This window comes from Pholcus phalangioides, unplaced genomic scaffold, assembly GCF_987345545.1.
Source record: "Pholcus phalangioides strain wild (caught in Gottingen) unplaced genomic scaffold, Ppha-v1.0 ptg000005l_1, whole genome shotgun sequence".
NCBI lineage: Eukaryota > Metazoa > Arthropoda > Arachnida > Araneae > Pholcidae > Pholcus > Pholcus phalangioides.
In genome coordinates, this window is record NW_028301598.1 from 3,914,862 (window position 1) to 3,934,265 (window position 19,404).

Below are 19,404 nucleotides of genomic sequence, written 5' to 3' on the forward strand. Positions count from 1 at the left end.
CCAATTTAAAAAAAAAGGTTAGATTCCCCCACATGATGTAGATACGAGGGAAAAAAACGTTAACTTGGTAAATCTCATTAAGGGAAAAACACAGAATTTTTTCAAAGAAATTCAATACGAAATCTTTGGTTTAGTTAAGAAAATCAATAAGTATCGGTAAAATTAAAATCAAAGATACGTTCGAAGCCAAAAAAAAAAAACAGTTGCACCAATATATTTAAAAAAAGATTCGTCATCAATCTGAATCATAATAAATACCATTTTTATCCCCCCCAGCTGCTGCCTCGGGAAAAAAAATGCATCGATATACGTCCTTATACTGTTTACCTATATCATATTGTGTGTGTGTAAAAAACTTTGCCCCTATAATGACTATGTTTTGATATCCAAAGCGCTATTCTTTCTCGGCATACATACATATATATCGTCATTTTCAGTTATAAGTCTGCTGAATATATATAACTGCATATATATACCATCTAAGTACATAGGCAATGACTGGGGGAGGGGAAGAGAAATTTGCATTTCCAGCAATATTTTTCTTAAAAAATAACGTTAATAACATTCGAAAAAGGTATTTTTTCAATGGACCCACCACAGTAATGATCACAGGGTATACTTTTTTGCCTTTCATACAAATAAAAAAAACAATGCATAGATTCAGAAACAAACTATTCGGGATAGCATAAGCATAGAAATTATTACGGAAGTGGAGTGTACATATACGTATCAGGAGAAAAAAATCGTTTGCAGCCATATTACGTTATCGGCTACACCACAACAAAAAAAATTATCCACAGAAAAAAAAAGAATATATATCATATATATATAATCGATTACATTTTTTTTACTCATTTTTCTTTTTCTTATCTTCAAAAAATGTCAAACGATATACCCCACACATAAGTAAGGCAATATAGTATCACAACTTGGGTTCGCTAAAAACCCTACAAGGGAAAAGATGTCCGACATTGATTCAGTTTTTTTTTTTTTTTTTGTCAAAAATCGTTCCTCGCACACAAATAAATCCATTCCGCACGAATCAAGTTTCTCATTTCCGAAAAATGTTTCGATTCCTTTTGATTTCCGTCTTTAAACACGAGAGAAAATTATACATATATAATATCAAAAAAAAAAATTCTCCCCACCACGATTACGCAAAAAATTTAGACTAGAAAATAAATTCAAAAAATTAAAACACCACTTAACACAGAGAAAAAAAATACACTGCATCGTTTTCTTCCCTCCATTTCGCATCTAAGTGCTCACTAGAAAAAAAACCAATTGCGAGACTTTTTGTAATCATTTTTCAAAACACTGCCGAAGAAATAATAAAAAAAACATAATTGCTAAAATTTTAAGATTTTTCCCCTGCTATATACGTAAGTGTATATATATATATATCGTGAAGTTTAGTTATTCTTGCGGTTATTATTACATTGTAGTTTTACTTTCAAAGTTTACACACATACATATATATATAAACATTGCAGGGCACAGGTTATGGCAGCAACGACGTTTCCACCATGCCCACATTTATATGGAAGCTCCTGCAATAAATACAGAGTGCGCTCAAGCACTAAGCTTTGATCAGTTCTGTTAGTTCGATAAACCAAAAAAAAAAAAACGGGAGGAGAAAAAATAATAAAAATCGGAAAAAACAAACACAGCATGGTGTTGAATAGTTCATACACTTTTTTATGCATTAAATGACGATGTACTATCAACTTCCACCGATATTCTATCTTACAAGGAGGCACAAGTTAAAGAAAATAATTTGTGAAGCTTTTTTCCCTTTTTTCCCCTCAAATCTATTTACATTGCATTGCTGCGCCCAGGTTTTTTTAGATTGGCCGAGAAGATATTTCCCTCCCCCGTTATGGTGAGGGAACGTCTGGAGGTGAACCTCACCAGTTCGGTTGTTTGTGGAAAACAGTCACGGCTGGGTGCGGCAGGCAAATATGCAGCGACGATTATTTTTTTTCATCTTAAATAGCTCTTGGCGAAACAATAAATCATGCTGTAAAAGCCTGTTTTTTTGTATAAGATCTCGCACTGGTTGAGTTATCCAGTCTTTTTTTTTTTTTGTTTCCTTCTGTGAATATTTATACTATCCTCGTTGCATATAAAATTTCTTTCATTGCTTTTGGTTTATATTCTCCCACGCAGATTTAAGATGATGGTAATGGCAGGTGATTGGCTGCCACTCAAAAAAAAGATTGGTCGTCTTGATGTAAAGTTAAGGCTGCTGATCACGGGATAATGGGGTTGCGAGACGGCAGCCTTATTGTCCAGTCGAAGGCAGCGAAGCGGTACGAGCAGGTTTTCTCCGTTCACGCCACTCTCTTGATCCGGGTCTGTCACCGATGCGGCGAGGAAATTCACGAAACGTGCCACCTGCAACAAATTTTAATAACCACCGATCAGCACAGCATTAGTAAAATATGTTTAAAAACCTTGTGTGATAAATCTTTTAAAAAAAAATAACTTCCCAGAAGAAGAAAAAAAAAACCTAGATCTCACAGCTGTCAGGAATGCAAACTGAAAAAGCAATAAGTACAGTCACATCCTGACTTATATCTGTAATTGCTTCTAAAACTAACGATGTCGAAAAGGACTTAAGTAGACAAATTTTTCCACTGAAAAATTTAAATTACAAATTCCAAAAATAAAATTATCATTATCTGCATCGTATTTAATGACATCAATTATTGCCCCCCCCCCCCCAAAAAATGTCCATTGGACAGGAAATAAACTGAACCTGTAAAATATTAATTATGACTAATAAATATAAATATTTATGTAATCATAATTTAATTCAAAAGTAATGAAAGGTATCTTCATGCTAAGATAATAGATTCCAATAAGCTTCATTAAAATATAGCAGGGTGGCCAACAGCTGGCCCACGAGTAGGTTAAAATTACTGTACATTAAATAGATTGCTATTTAAACCATCATTTTCAACAGAAGACCTATTAGCCTTCATTATTTCTAGTGACGACAGTAATTACCTATTTTCTCATCACACATATATTGCTCTTCAAGTTTATTACAAGCATTTTCCCCCTTTCTTTCCAGAACCTGGTTGAGGAAGTTGCTTTTTTGTGGGCTCTGTATTTGTAGCGGAATGCATATTTGGTGTTCTGCTCACAGTGATGGCTTTTTACAAAGTAGATGCCAACTCACAAATGCAACCAACTAGACTACACAGAAACCCTAACAATTCCAAAGAACAAAAATGTGTCATATTGGGTGGTCGGGTTCATATCGGGCTGTTTAATAAGAGACACTCCAACATTTTGTCAAAAATAGAAGCAGCCATCTTCAACTTTAAATACAAGTTATGGGCACTTTCTTAACCCAAAATACTGATATTCTGTTCCAAGAAGGTAACTCAAGTAATACGTGTATCATACAAATCTGGTTTGGTGTGATCATATGGATATACAGGTGCACCAGATAATAGTGCATGTGCGTATCCTTCCACATCTAAAGGCAGTCTGTTTAATCCATGTGATGCTAGCCAATTTTATTTTGGTACAACCATGTGTTTATATATTGCGGATGGTCAATACTATATGTGCAAATGGCTTTTGACATGCTTTCCCATTGCAATAAAATTCCCCTCGAAGTTTACCAGTGTGAAACAATTCCTTGAGCATCTATTGAAACAGTGTGGCCCCATTCAGTTGCTATTTCAAGGATATGGAAAAAATAATTGCAAAAAACATGGAGAAATTGTTTTATGACAAGAATGTCGCTCTCCACTTGTTAAAACAAGATATACAGAAGACTGGATGTTGTGAAGATATTTATTATTTGAGATGTTAATTTTTTTAGCCATCTGGTGGCTTGTCGTCCATGAGCTATTAGCTGATCAGTTCACCATCCATTGCACGGTTCCGTTCGGCACATATATGCTCTAGCGAAGGAAAATCTCTATCTCCTCTGTAGCTTAGTGGTCAGAGCACTCGTCCGGCAATCGAGGGACCCGGGTTCGACTCCCGGTAGAGGCAGAGATGTTAATTTTTTAAGGAAGGAAAAAACTCATCTCAAATAATAAATATCTTCACAACATCCAGTCTTCTGTATATCTTGTAGAAATTGTTTTGCTTGTAAAATTCAAACAATGGATTTTAATTGAATGGACTAATTTGTAAAAGAATGTGATTTTTAATGCATTGTATCTACTAGCTTGGAACCAGATAAACAATGAATATGTATCAGTTTATAAAGCAGAACCCAGGGTAAAATTCAAACAACTGAATTGCCCATATTTTGCTGTATTACTTAAGGCTGATGCGAACCTGTAAGTTTTCTGAGCAATTTTACTGGTGCGGCTCATACACCAGAATGTTGTCCTTGGTTGGTCAGCAACATTAAAGCTGACCAAAGTTGGCCATCCCTGAAATTTAGCAAGTCCTATGAGATTAAAATGCAGGGGATAAAATATTTTTCATTCTTTTAAGAACGAGGCGTCAAATCTTTCAGATTTCCCTAAAAGTAGGTCTAACTGAGGGGAAAATGTTAAATAAGACTATGTAAATGTAAGGCGACATTTTGTCGACATTAACATTTTATTTTAAGTTATACTGTTTTATACTGTTTGAGACTTACGAGCAATCCCTTGCTTGCTCTGAGCCACAATTTCCTGTTGTCTGTGGTGACGGACTAAGGCCTCCTGTCGTTCTTTCTCTTTGAGCTCCTGTGCCAGTTTCTCCACTTTATCTTTAGCTCGCATTGCCACCTCTGAATATGTTGGTTTCCTAAAAGGCTTCTCATCCTACCATTGGAAGAAAAGAAACTCATCATTTGAATGCATTATCAACACACAAGTTACAGCGCAAGTCTGGTGGATCACAATTTTAGATGTAGAGACTCAAAAACTTATCAAGCAGAAAGCATTCAGACAATAAGACAAACACAAATATGTCTCAAGCTGGGATGTCTATTGCATCATGCAATAAACGATCTAAAGAGAAATTGTAATCTTGATGGTTTCTATAACAAAAACTTGCAAGAACAAAACACTACTTCTACTACTGAATGAATCAAATTTAAAGAAAAGAAACAGATTTCCAAAAAAAAAATTTTTTTTTATGAGAAACAAATCTAGCCTACGACTTAGCTCATTATCAGTGGAAAGAATGTTTTTGAAAAATCTTGTTTTTGTTTGCATGATATTGGTAGACTGTTAGAGACAATCCAACTGGGCCGGGTACAGAATGAAATCACTTGTTTAAAACAAAAATTTCAAATCACTAAATTCAAATTTTATTTTTCCTCTGTATCAAGTTCAACAATATTGAAATAAAAGTAAATTAACCTAGTATAATATGCATGTAATTGAGATGTGGTAAAGTTCCTGAATTGATTAAAAGACATAGAAAAGATCTGGTGGACATAGACTTGAACCTATAATCCAGACATCTAAATTTAAATCGGGTACTTTTGATATTTCAAACAATTTTATAAATATGATTTTTTTTAACTTGATAATGTTGACTTGTATAATGTAATACAAATAAATAAGATATAGTAAGTTTCATACTTTCAAATTATTAGATATACAGTCGTGCCAACTTTTGGAATCCAGAAATCAGGAGATTCTTCTGAACAGGGGCTGGCACTCAAGACTCAGTCAAAAAAAAAAAAAATTCCGAAATTCCCCCCCCCCCCCCATCAATTAAGAAAAAGTCCCCCCCGAACAGAATGTAATATAGGTAAAACTTTATATTTAATCGGAGGAAACAATATGAAATCTTCAAAACACAAAGCTGCTGACGAAAAAACTTGTGTTTACCACACAGCTGTTAATGGGGTACAATAATTATACAGGAATTCCAGCAACCAAGGTCAAGCCCCTGATAACTGATTGCAGATAAACGCTACCTAAACAAAGTCACGTCTTTGCCAGTTGCTTTTACAGTTTGCTTTATGGAAATGGCCTTATGGGTGTTTTCCCTAACAACAACGGCTAAATGGGCCACTAATATAGGCTTTAAACCCTAAAACCACTCAGTGGATTTATACTGCTATTGCATGCTCAATGCTGAGCTATGGTTGTGTGGTATGGCATCAGGCGTTATCAAAGTCCTCTTATGAAACTGTCCTACAAAAAGTACAAAGACGAGCTTGCATTCTTATTATGGAAGCCTTACCCAGCTCTCCCTCCATCGCCCTTGAAACTACTCTTAAGCTACCACCTCTGAGATGGTACCTACAAGGAGCAGCTTTTAAAACCACGTATAGGATGGAAAGAAATGGTACACGGTGCAATAGACCTTATATGGGATACAAACCTTCTTTCAAGAATCATCTTGACAGCTGTCTACTGGGAAAAGTGGAGATCACCTCTCTACTAATGCCAAAAGACTCCTGTTCCAAAAAAAAAAATTTACTAAATGCTTCACTATCCACATACCCAGGAGAAATGAAGTTGCTCACATAATTGATAACATCTCAACAGGAGTTAGAATGTAACACCAATGGCTCTAGGATTACTGATACTGGAACAATTTTCCGCATCTTTGGAGTGGATCACGACTACCATAAGATACATTTGTATCTAGGCAAAACAACCAGTCTTTCAAGCTGAAGTATTAGCAATAGCCATACTGGGTGAAAGTCTGATTCCTAAAGGGTATCACGGCAAACAAATTGTTATCTTCTCTGACAGCGAAGCAGCATTATTGGCTCTTGACAACTTCAAGTTTCAACTTTGCGTAAAATACTGCACTGACATGCTAAATAACTTGGCAGCATTGGGCAACATCAACCACCTTTACTGGGTTCCTGGTTAAGTAAATTTCCAGGGAAATGAACTCTCAGACCAGATAGCCAAAGAGGCAGCGAACCTGAAGGTATCTGGACCTGAACCTTTCTATCCTGTTTCGATGTCAACCATCAAAGGAGATGTCAAACAATGGATAGAAGAGAAACATTTGCGACGGCAATGGAACTCAAGGCAGGACTGCAGACAGACCAAGTTGGCCTTGGGAACCCATCCGAATACTGCCAAAAAACTTCTTATTGAACAGGAAACAAATTCGACAGGTTATACAGATCACTGGTCATGCTAACCTAGCGAAACACCTACAGTTTCACTCCCACCTTCTCTATCCTGAGAAGGAACTACTTCGGTGATCATCAGGTGACACTAAGTGAAGTTGTAAATGCTCCCAGCATCCAGTAAATTTTCTCAATTACACTAAACACCTGAATTCATGCCGAGTTTCAATTCTGCTCTAATGTTTGAACTCTCATGCATTACTATTTAATAACTTTATATCGAGTTCTCAGCCATATCTCTGAGACCTCCTCTGCTCCTTTTCTAAAAAAAACAGTACCGCAGACAGGAGCAGCCTCAAAGTTTCTGATATGGTCTTTACCGGTTGCGGTTTTACATTTTACTTTTCATTGCCAGTGTTCCCAAAGCAAAATCTGCAACTTAAATCGCAGAACAACCAGTGCTACTGAAGAACAATCTGGAAATATTTAAAAAAAAGTGCAAAAAACACTAGTCAAACTTGGTTAATGTAAAGTCCAAAATCGCTGTAAGAGAGTTCAAATTATCTAATTAATCCTGGATTTGTAAAATGACTGCAAATTGCAACTTAATAATTATTCTACGTGGATGTTGGTTATTAAAATTTTATCAGTTATGAAACTTTCCAAAATTAAAATTTCTCATAATTGATCTTCCCTCTTCTACACGATTCCACTGTTGTGAAATCAGCATCACTGCAGAATTTCTTGACCATGTTTAAAGCCTGATTTATGGAAACAATGTTCATGATCATCCATTATGAAATGGTTCCCAAATGCTTACTATTCTTATGCTATCAATAAAATATACTTTCGTTAATGTATTAAAATTTGAACTTAATTTCCAATACCTTCAATAGTTTATTGACAAAAAGGTTCCGATTTTGAATGTTATAGCTTGATCGATAGGTTTAAAAGCATAATCAGTTTTAAATGGGTACACATTCTCAATTCACTCCAGCTGAACCATGTTAAAACATTGGATGTTAACCCTATCAATGGCTCAGGGTCGATAACAAACCTTTAAAAAAAAAGCTACTTATTTTCACAAAATCTCAAGACCAGAGGTCACATGATTCTAGAATGCTGCTACCCCCCCCCCCCTTGTACGTGAGAATGGGTAATCGACATGTATGATAACCCGTCGGTAGAGATTGAACCCAAGTGACCGGCTGGTACAAACAGTGATTGACCCTTTCTTCCCAGAAATGTACTTTCTCCTTTCTTCAAAGTTTTTTATTTAGTTTGGAAAAACATGTAGTAATAGGAGGGATACTCAAAATTTTAAATGAAATTATTGTAGCGTGTTTATAGATGCTAAGAATTTATGGCAAATAACTTAATATAGATTAGCTTTAACAGGTAATAATAAAAATGGGATTTATGGCTGAGGCACGATTCAGGTCTTGATGCATAAAATCAAATCAAGGCCAAAGATGACTGCCGTACAATGTGTTTGCACGATATCAGCACACATTTCCCCACACACGATTCATCAATTGTCCTAAAGCCCTCGGTAGGTACAAAGGACATTAATCATTCAAGTCCCCATACCGTCCTAGCAAATACACGCTTAGTTTTGTGTTTTTTTAGAAATGTTCCACTTTTCTACCTGTATTGCGTAGATTGAATGATTCAAGGTTTGCATACAAATACAACACCACAACAGGTAAAATGCCAAACAAAGTGGCTGATAAAAAGATGCCTATAAAAATATGGATGTCATTTCAAAAATACAGCAACCCAATTAAAAATGCAATTAACACAAATTATAAACGAGGAAAGACATGCAACACTTATCAATCAAGTTGATGTAAATTTACATGAATATTTTTTATGTAATACTTAAGCCAAATGTTCTAATTTTCTGAAACAGCTTTCGGGATGTTATAATTTTTTGAAACAAGAGAAAAAATAATTTAGAATTTTACGATGTATTTAATCTACTTCATGCAAATTTTTTCTTCCCACTGATATGGAGCACCTGGATAGAAAAGAAAAATGCAAATCACAACTGTATTTGCACTTCAATCTTGAATTGCACTTTTCATGAACTGCTCTGGTAAATTTCTGGGGCGCTTAATTTTTTTTGAAAAGAATGCGAAATATTAAAACCAATGTCTAAAAATGCTGAATTATGGCATTAAAAATAAAAAATACACATAAACTGAAAAAATTTCACACACACACACTTGAAAGCCATAAAAAAATGAGAAGTATGCATTTGGAATGTTCCAGCAAATCAGAAATAAAAAAACGAAAATACACAATGCCGAAGTATGCATAAAATATATGACTTAAAAATGCCCTAAAAGGCTCTGAAGAACATATGCAGGAGTATTGAAAAAAAAAATATTTTTTTTTTCCATTTATTCATATATGTATTTGAAGTGCAGAAATTTCCCTGAAGAGAGAAAATACAGAGGGGGGGGGGGGGGGAATCGTCCATTTTGAAAATAGAAATGAAAAATGTTTAAAAAAAAACCACATTTAACAGTGCAAAAATATGCATTTAAAAATTTTCAGAAATATGCCTTGAAATGAAAAATGGTCAATGGTGAATACTTTATTTAAAAAAAATTGAGTTATCTGATTATTGAGTGAGAAACTGAATGTGGGGAAGTCATTGCACTCAAATCAGTTGTATTTTTTATTTTATTGAAAAATGGCATGGAATCCAAGGAAATGACTGAATTCGAATTTAAAAAATAGCAGATAACCTTATCACAAGAGATTTCTGCACATTTCCTAGGAAGTTTACATCCCTCAACCTTTTTTGGGGATGATTCCGAATCCTTACAAAAAAAAACTATTAGTAATACCACAAGGTGAAAAACAGGACATTCCATCTTTGCATCAACCATTTTGACCAAAGGGGGCGCCAATTTGGCTCAGCATTTATCTGATTTAATAGAAGTTCCTCTTCTGAGAAAAAGCATTCACTAGTTTTCATTTCGAATTTATTTTTGTTGCACCATGGTCATTTTGTGCACATTTATCTGTTGTACCTACTGGAGAGTACTAGAAGCCAATTTTATGAAGTTGATAAAAAAGCTGTTGTATTGGCACACAACATACAATTAAAAGCACAACAGGGATGAGATTTTTTAAAACTCAAGCACCAGTTACTTTGGTTTAGTTGTTTTGCTGTATTTACGAGTCTGGATTTACTGGTTCGCCAATAAAATGCCATACACCCTGTATAAGAATATATTAATAAAATAATTCAAAGCAAAAACAGCGAAACCCCTTTAGAAAGTTGTTCAATGGATGGCTTTTAAAATGACCACAGCGACATACCAACAAGAATGACACATCACTGAATAACATTAAAGAGGCTTTACTGTAAATAAATACTCGATAAGTGTGTGTATGTATATATGTGCGTGTGTGTACTTTTCTCATAATTTCAGTATTCCTTCGACAATGTTGCTAGCTATAGATCATAAGCGGAGATAGACCTGAAGGAATAGGTGGGGGAATGACAAGTTTTGGGAGCAAAAAATGTGATAAATAATTTCTTGGAATCACTTTTTCTTCTACCTTTTCTTATGTAAGCATTTAGGTGCATGATTCACATATTAAAATGTTACAAGAAATCGCAAACAGAAAAATAACGAACTCAGAATGTGATATATGCCTTATATCGATATGTTAATAATGTGATAAACATATCCAAAGAAATTTGTTATTTATAATACACAATAATTTTACACACACTTTCTTATATAAATTGAAGCCTCTGTGAAGAAGTAAACCAACGTATGTAAATATTATTTGAATGAAAATTCAGTTTACATGTTTGCATTCCCTATTTTTTTTTATAAGTTTTATATAGGTACACGAGTCTTTAATAACTGAAATATCAAGAGACGAAAATAACATTATCTCATAACAAAAAGAAGAAAACTTTGTGGGATTCTTGAATTGAACATTGGCCTCAAAGCAAAATATGCCAAAATCTACGACATATGTCACAGAACAATTAGTGTTACTACAGAATAATCTGGAAGAATTTTAAGGAAAAAGTACAGAAATGCTTTATTGAGATTTTTACCACAAAACATTTCTAGTCAGCCGAGGGCTCATTGCAGAAAAATGCAAAACATTCTGCATTGGGGAACATTGGAACACCAAGTGAAACAGAACAAAAAGTATAGTTTCTCTGAAACTAAGACCTAACCAGAAAATAAGCCTTAGTTTGATTTTTCAAGATGCTCATAATATAAGCTCGACCCCGAAAATTGGCTTATTAAAATCGTCAGTCAGGTGGAGGAATTCTGTAGGTCTTGCAGGTTGTCTTGTATAGAGATATTAATCTATATAAAATTGATTTTCTTTGTCTGTCTGTGTGTGAGTGTGTATATGTATGTTCTCTATACAAATCTACAATTTTAGATCGTCGTCAAATCTTATATATAAATGTGAAAGTATGTATGTATGCTCTTTATACAAATCTACAGTTTTAGGCCGATCGTCGCCAGATTTTGCGTATATACCAAACAGGTCCGGGATTGAACCGTAGGCTACTTTAAAAGTTCGTCAGAGCTGGGCAAATGCCCGAAATGGGCGGAAAAACTGCCGGGCAACAATGGATTTGGGACCTCAACAATTACTTTCGGAACGTTTACTTTGGTTACCGTGGTTCCCAACAATGCATTTCAGACGTGTATATATCTTTACAATGGTTTGTCACACCTTTAACGCTGCCATCATTACAGTTTATTCCTTTATAATGGTTTGGCTCTTTTCCAATACTCCCAGTAATTGAAAACCCTGGAAGCCCCAGATATTTTTGCTTGCATGTATACAGGGTGTCCTGTAAGTGCTAATGTGGCCTTTATCTCATCAACCACCCATCGTTGAGATATAGTTTCAATGTAAAAAGTGCTTAAAAGGAGTTTGAATAATATTCGCTGCAGAAGCTGGACATCTGACGTCACTAACAACGGAGAACAACAACTACGACGATAAAACAGGGAATAAAAATGTACTACGCCAGCTGATGAACTCAATGCTTGCCTCAAATCATCAGCACTCTACTTCACCAAACACCAACTCTGGTCATATCGCTACATTGCAATTTACTGCCATTAGTGAGATGGGTTGGAAGTGAAGGTTCTGTCTATCGGTGGTCGCCTCGAGTTTGTTAGGACATCAACATTCTGGCACGAAGCTAAAAAATTATCATTATCCACCAACATGCGAGTTCAACTGCAAAATGACTCAGCACTGCTATAATTTTCACATCAGTTGCATCAAACTTGGCAATGGAAGAATTTCCGTAGACCCAAGCACTGGACTGATAACGTTCCCAAATGGATTCTGCCAGTTCTTATATATACAAACTCAGTTCAAGAACTTGCAGACAAAGTCTTCCCAAACATTCAACAAAATCACCGAAACCATGAGTGGCTTTGTGAGAGTGCCATTCTGGCACCGAAAAATGAGTGATTTTTCACTCATCAACGGAAAAGATCAAGGATCAACGGAACGTTCAAGATCAACGGAAAAATCCTAAAAATTATTCCGAGAGACTCCACATCTTACAAATCGGTTGACACTGTCACAGACACAGCGCAGACAGTTCTGTATCCTGCAGAATTTCTGGACTCTTTGGATATTCCGGGTGTGCCACCACACAATTTGACCCTCAAAGTCGGAGCACCTGTAATGCTATTAAGAAATTTGGAGACACCGATACTCTGCTATGGCAACAGACTCTGCGTGAAGAAATTGCACAATTGCATCATTGAAGCAACGATTCTAACTGGATGTTACAAAGAAAAAGAAGTTTTCATTCCACGTATCCCAATCATCACCGAAGAAATGCCATTCACTTTCAAGCGATTAGTTCCCGATTCGTTTAGCTTTTGCCATGACAATCAACAAAGCGCAAGGCCAGTTGTTAGCAGTGGCCGGTATCGACTTACTTGAGCCCTGTTTTTCACACCTTTTCGTCACCTGTTCGCGTGTTGGTAATAGCAAAAATTTGTACATCTACACACCAGATGGAAAAAGAAAAAATACAGTGTATCCACAAGCGATTGCCTGAAGATTTTAATTAAAATATTTAAATATAAAAGTAATTTTCTCATACTTGATGCAGAAATTTTTTTGATTAAGAAGTAATTAATAAGCTATACATAAATAAATTTTTTACGGGGCGGGCAACGTCGCCGGGTATCAGCTAGTTTTAAATATATACCAAATGGGACCAGACTTGTACGATAGCTACTTCAAAATTTTGTCAGACCAGGGCAAATACCCCAAATGGGCAAAAAACGGTCGGGCAACAATGGTTTTTAGGCCTCGACAATCATTTTCCGAATGTTTACTTTGGTTACCATGGTTCCCTAGCAATGCGTTTCAGACGTGTATATGCCTTTACAACGGTTTGTCACTTCTTCAATCCTGTTAGTATATGTATAATAGTTTGCCACTTTTTCAATCCTCCCAGTAATGAGGCTTTTTGAATAGACATCATAATCATCATCAGCATTGCTTTGAGGGTTAGGCAAAGGGTGATCCCCATAGAAAGTGTTAAAATTGCCGATTTTACTGTAGAAATGCGGAAATTTATTGAGGTTTCCCGCCACATCAATAATTTTATCCCTGCAATAACATTAATTTCAACTTTTTATTTATATCTTCTCAAGCATGAAAATTAATGTCTCCGTATCGTGTCGTATTGTATCTTTTGATATTCAGCTGCATAAATTCATATAGTTTAGGTTGTTTTAAAACTAATTATGGGCCCGTAAAGTACATCGAAGAAATTCCACAGTTTTAATTAAGCATTTTTTGAAGCAGAAATAGGCAGATGGATAACTTGAAGTTCAAGGGGGAAGGGGAATCGAAATACCTAGCGACCCTTTAAAAAAAGGAAAAAAATATTCATTTCTACGTGTCTTTACATTTGTTTATTTCATGATTCGCGTAGGAAGTCACCATATTGGTTAACTTAGACACGGTTTGCATGTCCCTCAAAGAAATAGAGAGATATCACGTGATCCAAAAAAGCCTCATTGAAGAAAATCCGGGCAGCACCGGGTATTATAGCTAGTATATAATAATGTTATTGACATTTGTTATATTTAATGATAATCTAAGTTATTCTGTAATTTCAAGTTCCCAAAATTGGCTAATTTGGACAAGTGGAAAACACCTCCACAGTAATGAATCCTCAGAATGACTGCTATCTCCTCTTAACCAGATCATTTTTTAATTATTACTGCTCTTTTAAAAAATTTCAGAATTTAATTTAATGAAGAGGGGATATTCTTCAACAGTGGGAAATTCAAGAGAAAAAAAAAGCATGTGACTTTAGCTCCTGAAAATTTGGGTTCAATTGCCTAAAAAACCCGCCCAGGCCGTAAGTGAAAAATTATTCCCTTATTGTATTGTGAATTTTATAAATCAAATACAGTTTAACATGCACCAAAAATGTGTATTTATACATGGATACATAATGTAAGATGCACATACATGTTTAAATGAGATATTTTGAGGTTGTGATAAAGGAAATTCAATTTTCCCCAATAAACCCAGGTTTTTTGAAGAAAAACCTGGCCCCCCCCCCCCCGGCTGGGTTTTCTTAAAACCCTACAATATACAGTAGAATCTAGACCAGTCATCTTCAATCTATTGCTCGCAAGCACCCAGAGTGCTCAATGCTCATGCCCGATTTCGTGCTCACGAGCACTTCATCAACACCTCAATTAAACACCTTGTACAAATTACATTGAAAGATTAAAATCACATTGATTTGAGGCATACATGTCTAACATACACATGTCTAATATGTTCTTTTGATAGATACTGGCGGTGCTCGCGACCAGAGAAAGGCTGAAAAAGGTTGAAGACTTCTGATCTAGACAACCCAAAAAATAGATCAATGTACAGAAAGACACAAAATTATAGTTCAGTGCAGATAAAGGCGCACAGATGGACAAGCCGCTAAAAACCATATAAAAAGGTTGTGCTCTGTTCAAGATTTTATTTTTGCTGACCTTTGATGACAATCAGCAGTGGCGGTGGGCACTCGAGCACCCACAGTATTTTGTAGTACCAGTCTGAGCAACCCAGATCAATTCAGAAATCTAAATCTTTATGATCAATTTAAGCACCCATGTGTCTAAACGCTTTTGTTGACATTCTGATGCCTTTGATATTCAGAAACCAGCATGTGAAAATATTAAATTAGTTTTGAACAAGAAATCACAGCTTTCATGGAGAACTTTTCTATCACACTGCACTGGGGCCCATAAAAATATAAAAAGCCACTCAACTACCACATGTTCATTATCATCGCCCAGGCAAAACCACCAAGCTTCCGCGACAGAAATTTCCTCCAGTCCAAATGTGACAATATTACGCAGATAAATACAATACAAAGAAAAAAATTACAGAAAATACGAAAAATTTATTTCCCTGAACAATTGGATACTTTCATGTTTAACAATACAAAGCAAACCTAAAGACAAGGGGTGTGTTTTGCCCCATCAAGCAAGCTTTCTACAAAAATCTTTGATTAAAATAAATATGTCTTCAAAATTAGCCCAATCTGTTGGTTCTGCTGAATGAAATTATAAAAAAGTTTTTTTAAATCAAACTTACGATATTGTAGCTGACTCAAATTTTCTAAACACCCAGCCAATTGGAGATGGCATGCATAAATGGTCAATAGAACATTTGTTAAAAAATATACATGAAGACACCCTAACCCAGCAGTTCGACTTTTTTGACTCACGGAGCCTCGTAGGCCTCTTATTTTAATTGGTTTAACATTTTTTATTTATTTCATTTCCCTTCACCGGCCGCAGAGCCCTGGGAAATGCACACTGAGCACCAGTTGAGAACTGTGTGTGTTGCCCTAACCAAGCTACTAATGAGTGAATTAACACAAATATAATTAGTAATAACTGGATGAAGAACTAATAACTAGTTCTCTTAGCACAAGCTGTAGTTTTGGATGAATGAATGAATTATTGGATTTGGAATAAACCTCAGAACAGTGATTAAATTTCATAGGTTTGAATATATATTCACAGATACGAATAAAATACGCCAAATAAATTAGCAATCTCCTATTTACTGCCAAAACTTTTTACTTTCTTCTTTTCAACTACCATGTGGCTATTGTGTCCTTTCAAACCAAGTAATCCTTTTCTCAATAAGGTATTCTTTTCAAGCTGGGGTAAGAAAAACTTGCATTGTTGCAGGAAGGTATGGTTTGACAACACTATGTAGCTATCAATAACCATATAGTGAGAAGGGGAAAGGAACTGGTTCCTGGCCAACTCATAAATGAGTCTTTGCTGAAAGAAAAGTGCAGTCGTCTTCGAACTCATATACAGTCTAAACAGTTTTGAAACTAGTTGTCCTCAGACTCATACGAGTATTCACCATTTACAAAATTGAATCATCAAAAAGAGGAAAAAATAATTTCAACCAGGGTGTCTACCAAATACCAAAATTCTGCGACTTTTATGTGACCTTTTCTAATTCGCAGGGTTCCCACTCAAAAAATTGGAAAAAGTAGGAAGGGTACCCCCATAGATAACATAATCATGGCATAATAAAAAATCCCTATAATTTTTTTTTGAAAAATTTTAAAATTATTTTTTCCATAGCACACTATTTCAGATTGACTCAAGCTAAAGCAAAATGACAGAAATGACTTGGGTTACAAAAATTTTTTTTTTGGCCACAACAGGGTCTTGGCAACCACAGAATTCTCTTCTACTCTCCTCACAATATATATATATTACATTCATTTTGGTAGTCTTCCACAGTCCAGTCTGTCAACTCTTTTCGACAATACACAGCAAATTATGAAGATATGTAAGTTTAAGAATAACACTTTCCATACCACTTCCAAAAGCAAAATGTAAATTACCAGGTCTGATATAAATAAGTCAAGGTGGACCAGATGGTTTTACTGCATTGTCCATCCCTTTTATAAAAGGATTTGTTAAAATTTTAGTGGTCAATACCAGTAATTGTTTTTGACAAATGAAGCACTTTCATTTCTAGCTCTTTACCAGAGCATTGTAAATATTGTTTGTGACTTTGCATGCCCTAAAAATAAACAAAATTGAATACTATTAGGTATCGGTCACAAAACCTAGAATAGGTCTATGTACCCAACTGTTTTGTTATGCAAATTGTTGTTTCACCTATACACAAAATGTGCACCATAATTTTAAACGATGAATGTTAGTTGCTGTTAAAAACCATGAAGTAGTAAATACATTTTTTTTTTCTTCTCAACCAGGCAGAACTACTCTACTTGTAGAACCCCTCAAACTAAACAAATCAAAAATTACTAAACAATCAAATGGTCCACATACACCTTGCCCCCAAATAAACTCAGAAACAATACAATTTCTGCTTTGGCAGAATCATCAACTGCAATCTACTACATTCGTATTTGGCATTACGCCCACGATTCCCTTCTCAATTAAAATCAATTATACAAATTTTGTTGATAGGATTTTGCTAGAAAAGTAGGACATTTTACCAAAAAGGAAGAAAAGTAAGATGAGTGGGAGCCCTACATTCGACAAAATGAGCCATGCTGGACTGTTTTCTTACATCAATTGTTCCCAAACTGATTAGCAACCCATCATTTGGGTTAATAAAATAGAGGGTCGTAATGAAAGGGGGAAACGCAAGTAAATTAAAAAAACCCTCAATTTTGTTTCAAATTTAAAAAAAAATTTTTTTTTTTTTTATAACAACGTGATCCTCACGTATCCCCAAGGGATCAGCACGATCTGTCCAGGGAATTTTGTTAGGGTTAGTAAACATCCATGCCCATAAACTTTCAAATTTAAAGTTGATTTAAATACAACACTATGCAGAAACTAGACCCCAAGGGCTCAAGCCACATAAGCCCCCCCCCCCGCAAAAGCATAAGTGGATAAAAATTAACACCCCCCTCACCTTGTTAGGGAAACAATTGCCTACACCAATATTTTTAATCGGGGGGTGGGGAGGGGAGGGGAGGAGGAGAACAATCGTCTTCATTGCCCTCCCTGTATCCCCATCCATGGCTTCAATCAACTTAGCGAAATCACCTAAGCTCTCAGGTTATCATGAATATTCAATGCATTCCATTCTTGCATACGCCCTTGCGAGTCATATATATAGACATCTGGCAACCCCCCCCCCCCACGATGTTTTTGTCGTATCTGAGTTTCTTTGCCACACATGACAAAACTTCCCAAAGCAAGCTCCTTGAAAATGCAAAACTGCTGAACACTAATGATCAATATTAAGCCGTGTGCACAACAGCTGTGTTACACTACTACTACTAAACCACACATGTACCTCGTTCATATTCCTCTGCGGAACCTCTAACGAATTGGTACATGCGGGAATGTGTGTGTACGTGTAGTGAAACCTGACGTAAACTTTGTTTCTGTGTAATGCTTGTTATGTGTAGTGCTGCCATCTGCCACCAGTTTGTCTAAATACGAGTGAAGTGTAATGATTGAATAATTAATCGTTGTAAGCCTGTTGCTCTCTGTGGCGAGACTATCTGTGTTACACTGCATCGCATAGCAATAGTGGGCTCAAAACAGAGCGGAAGATTAGACGTTGAATGGAGCAAGGTGATAAATTGAGCAGTTTGTTCAGTCAGTTCAACGATTGGTACAGATTGTCAAAATCAGCAGTGTGCCATTGGAATCACCGTACATCGAAGACAGTGATGAGCATCAGAAGAAAATGCTGTCTTAATAGAATGTGCATAAATGAGCACATTTCTTTACTGATTGCATTGACGCGCACAGGCAAAACATGTTGCTGCAGGTGAAATAAAAAAATTAGAAGAAATGTTTCTTATATAAGGGAGACGAAACCATCGTTTAAGGGCACGAACATAGTCCAGCCGATTTTCCAATTCGGTGGGGAGCACAGTAGAGCTGATCCAGCCAAAGAAGTCCGAGATAATTCTCATTTGTTTTTTCACACTATAAATTCATTATACAGGACCCGTGAAAAAATATTTAGCCCAAACTTTCCAAAGATTTCAGCTTAAGTGGGGCCCTACTGCAAGATGTGGGGATACTCTAGACCAGTGTTTCTTAACCTTTGGAATCCTGTGGCACGGTTGATTTCCTTTTCTTGATTCCAAGGCCTGGGCGCACACAAGATTTAATGGGTAAAAATGAAGCAATAAACCACTCATGGCCCACCCTACCAGCAGTTGAGGAACATTGCACTAGACCAACCAAGGGTCATTTCGAAAGACGATAATAGACGCTTGTTATTTGCTCCTTTGCCATGCTTAACTGTCCGTCTAGATCAGGCATCTTCAATCCGTTGCTCACAAGCACCATGGTGCT

The 19,404-nt window shown here is 35.9% G+C and overlaps 1 protein-coding gene across 2 annotated transcripts in view; it reads right to left on the minus strand.

Annotated features, from left to right (window-relative positions):
- Nucleotides 1–833: 833 nt before the first annotated feature.
- The window catches only part of Larp4B (La-related protein 4B), a 131,662-nt gene continuing 113,091 nt past the window's right edge, over nucleotides 834–19,404 (minus strand). For both annotated transcript variants that reach the window (XM_089232146.1, XM_089232147.1), the window contains 2 exons: nucleotides 4,619–4,784; nucleotides 834–2,397 (listed from right to left, as the gene is read on the minus strand). In XM_089232146.1, the coding sequence (XP_089088272.1) occupies nucleotides 2,285–2,397; nucleotides 4,619–4,784 (279 nt within the window). In that variant the 3' untranslated portion in view covers nucleotides 834–2,284. The remainder of the gene's footprint in view (nucleotides 2,398–4,618; nucleotides 4,785–19,404) is intronic.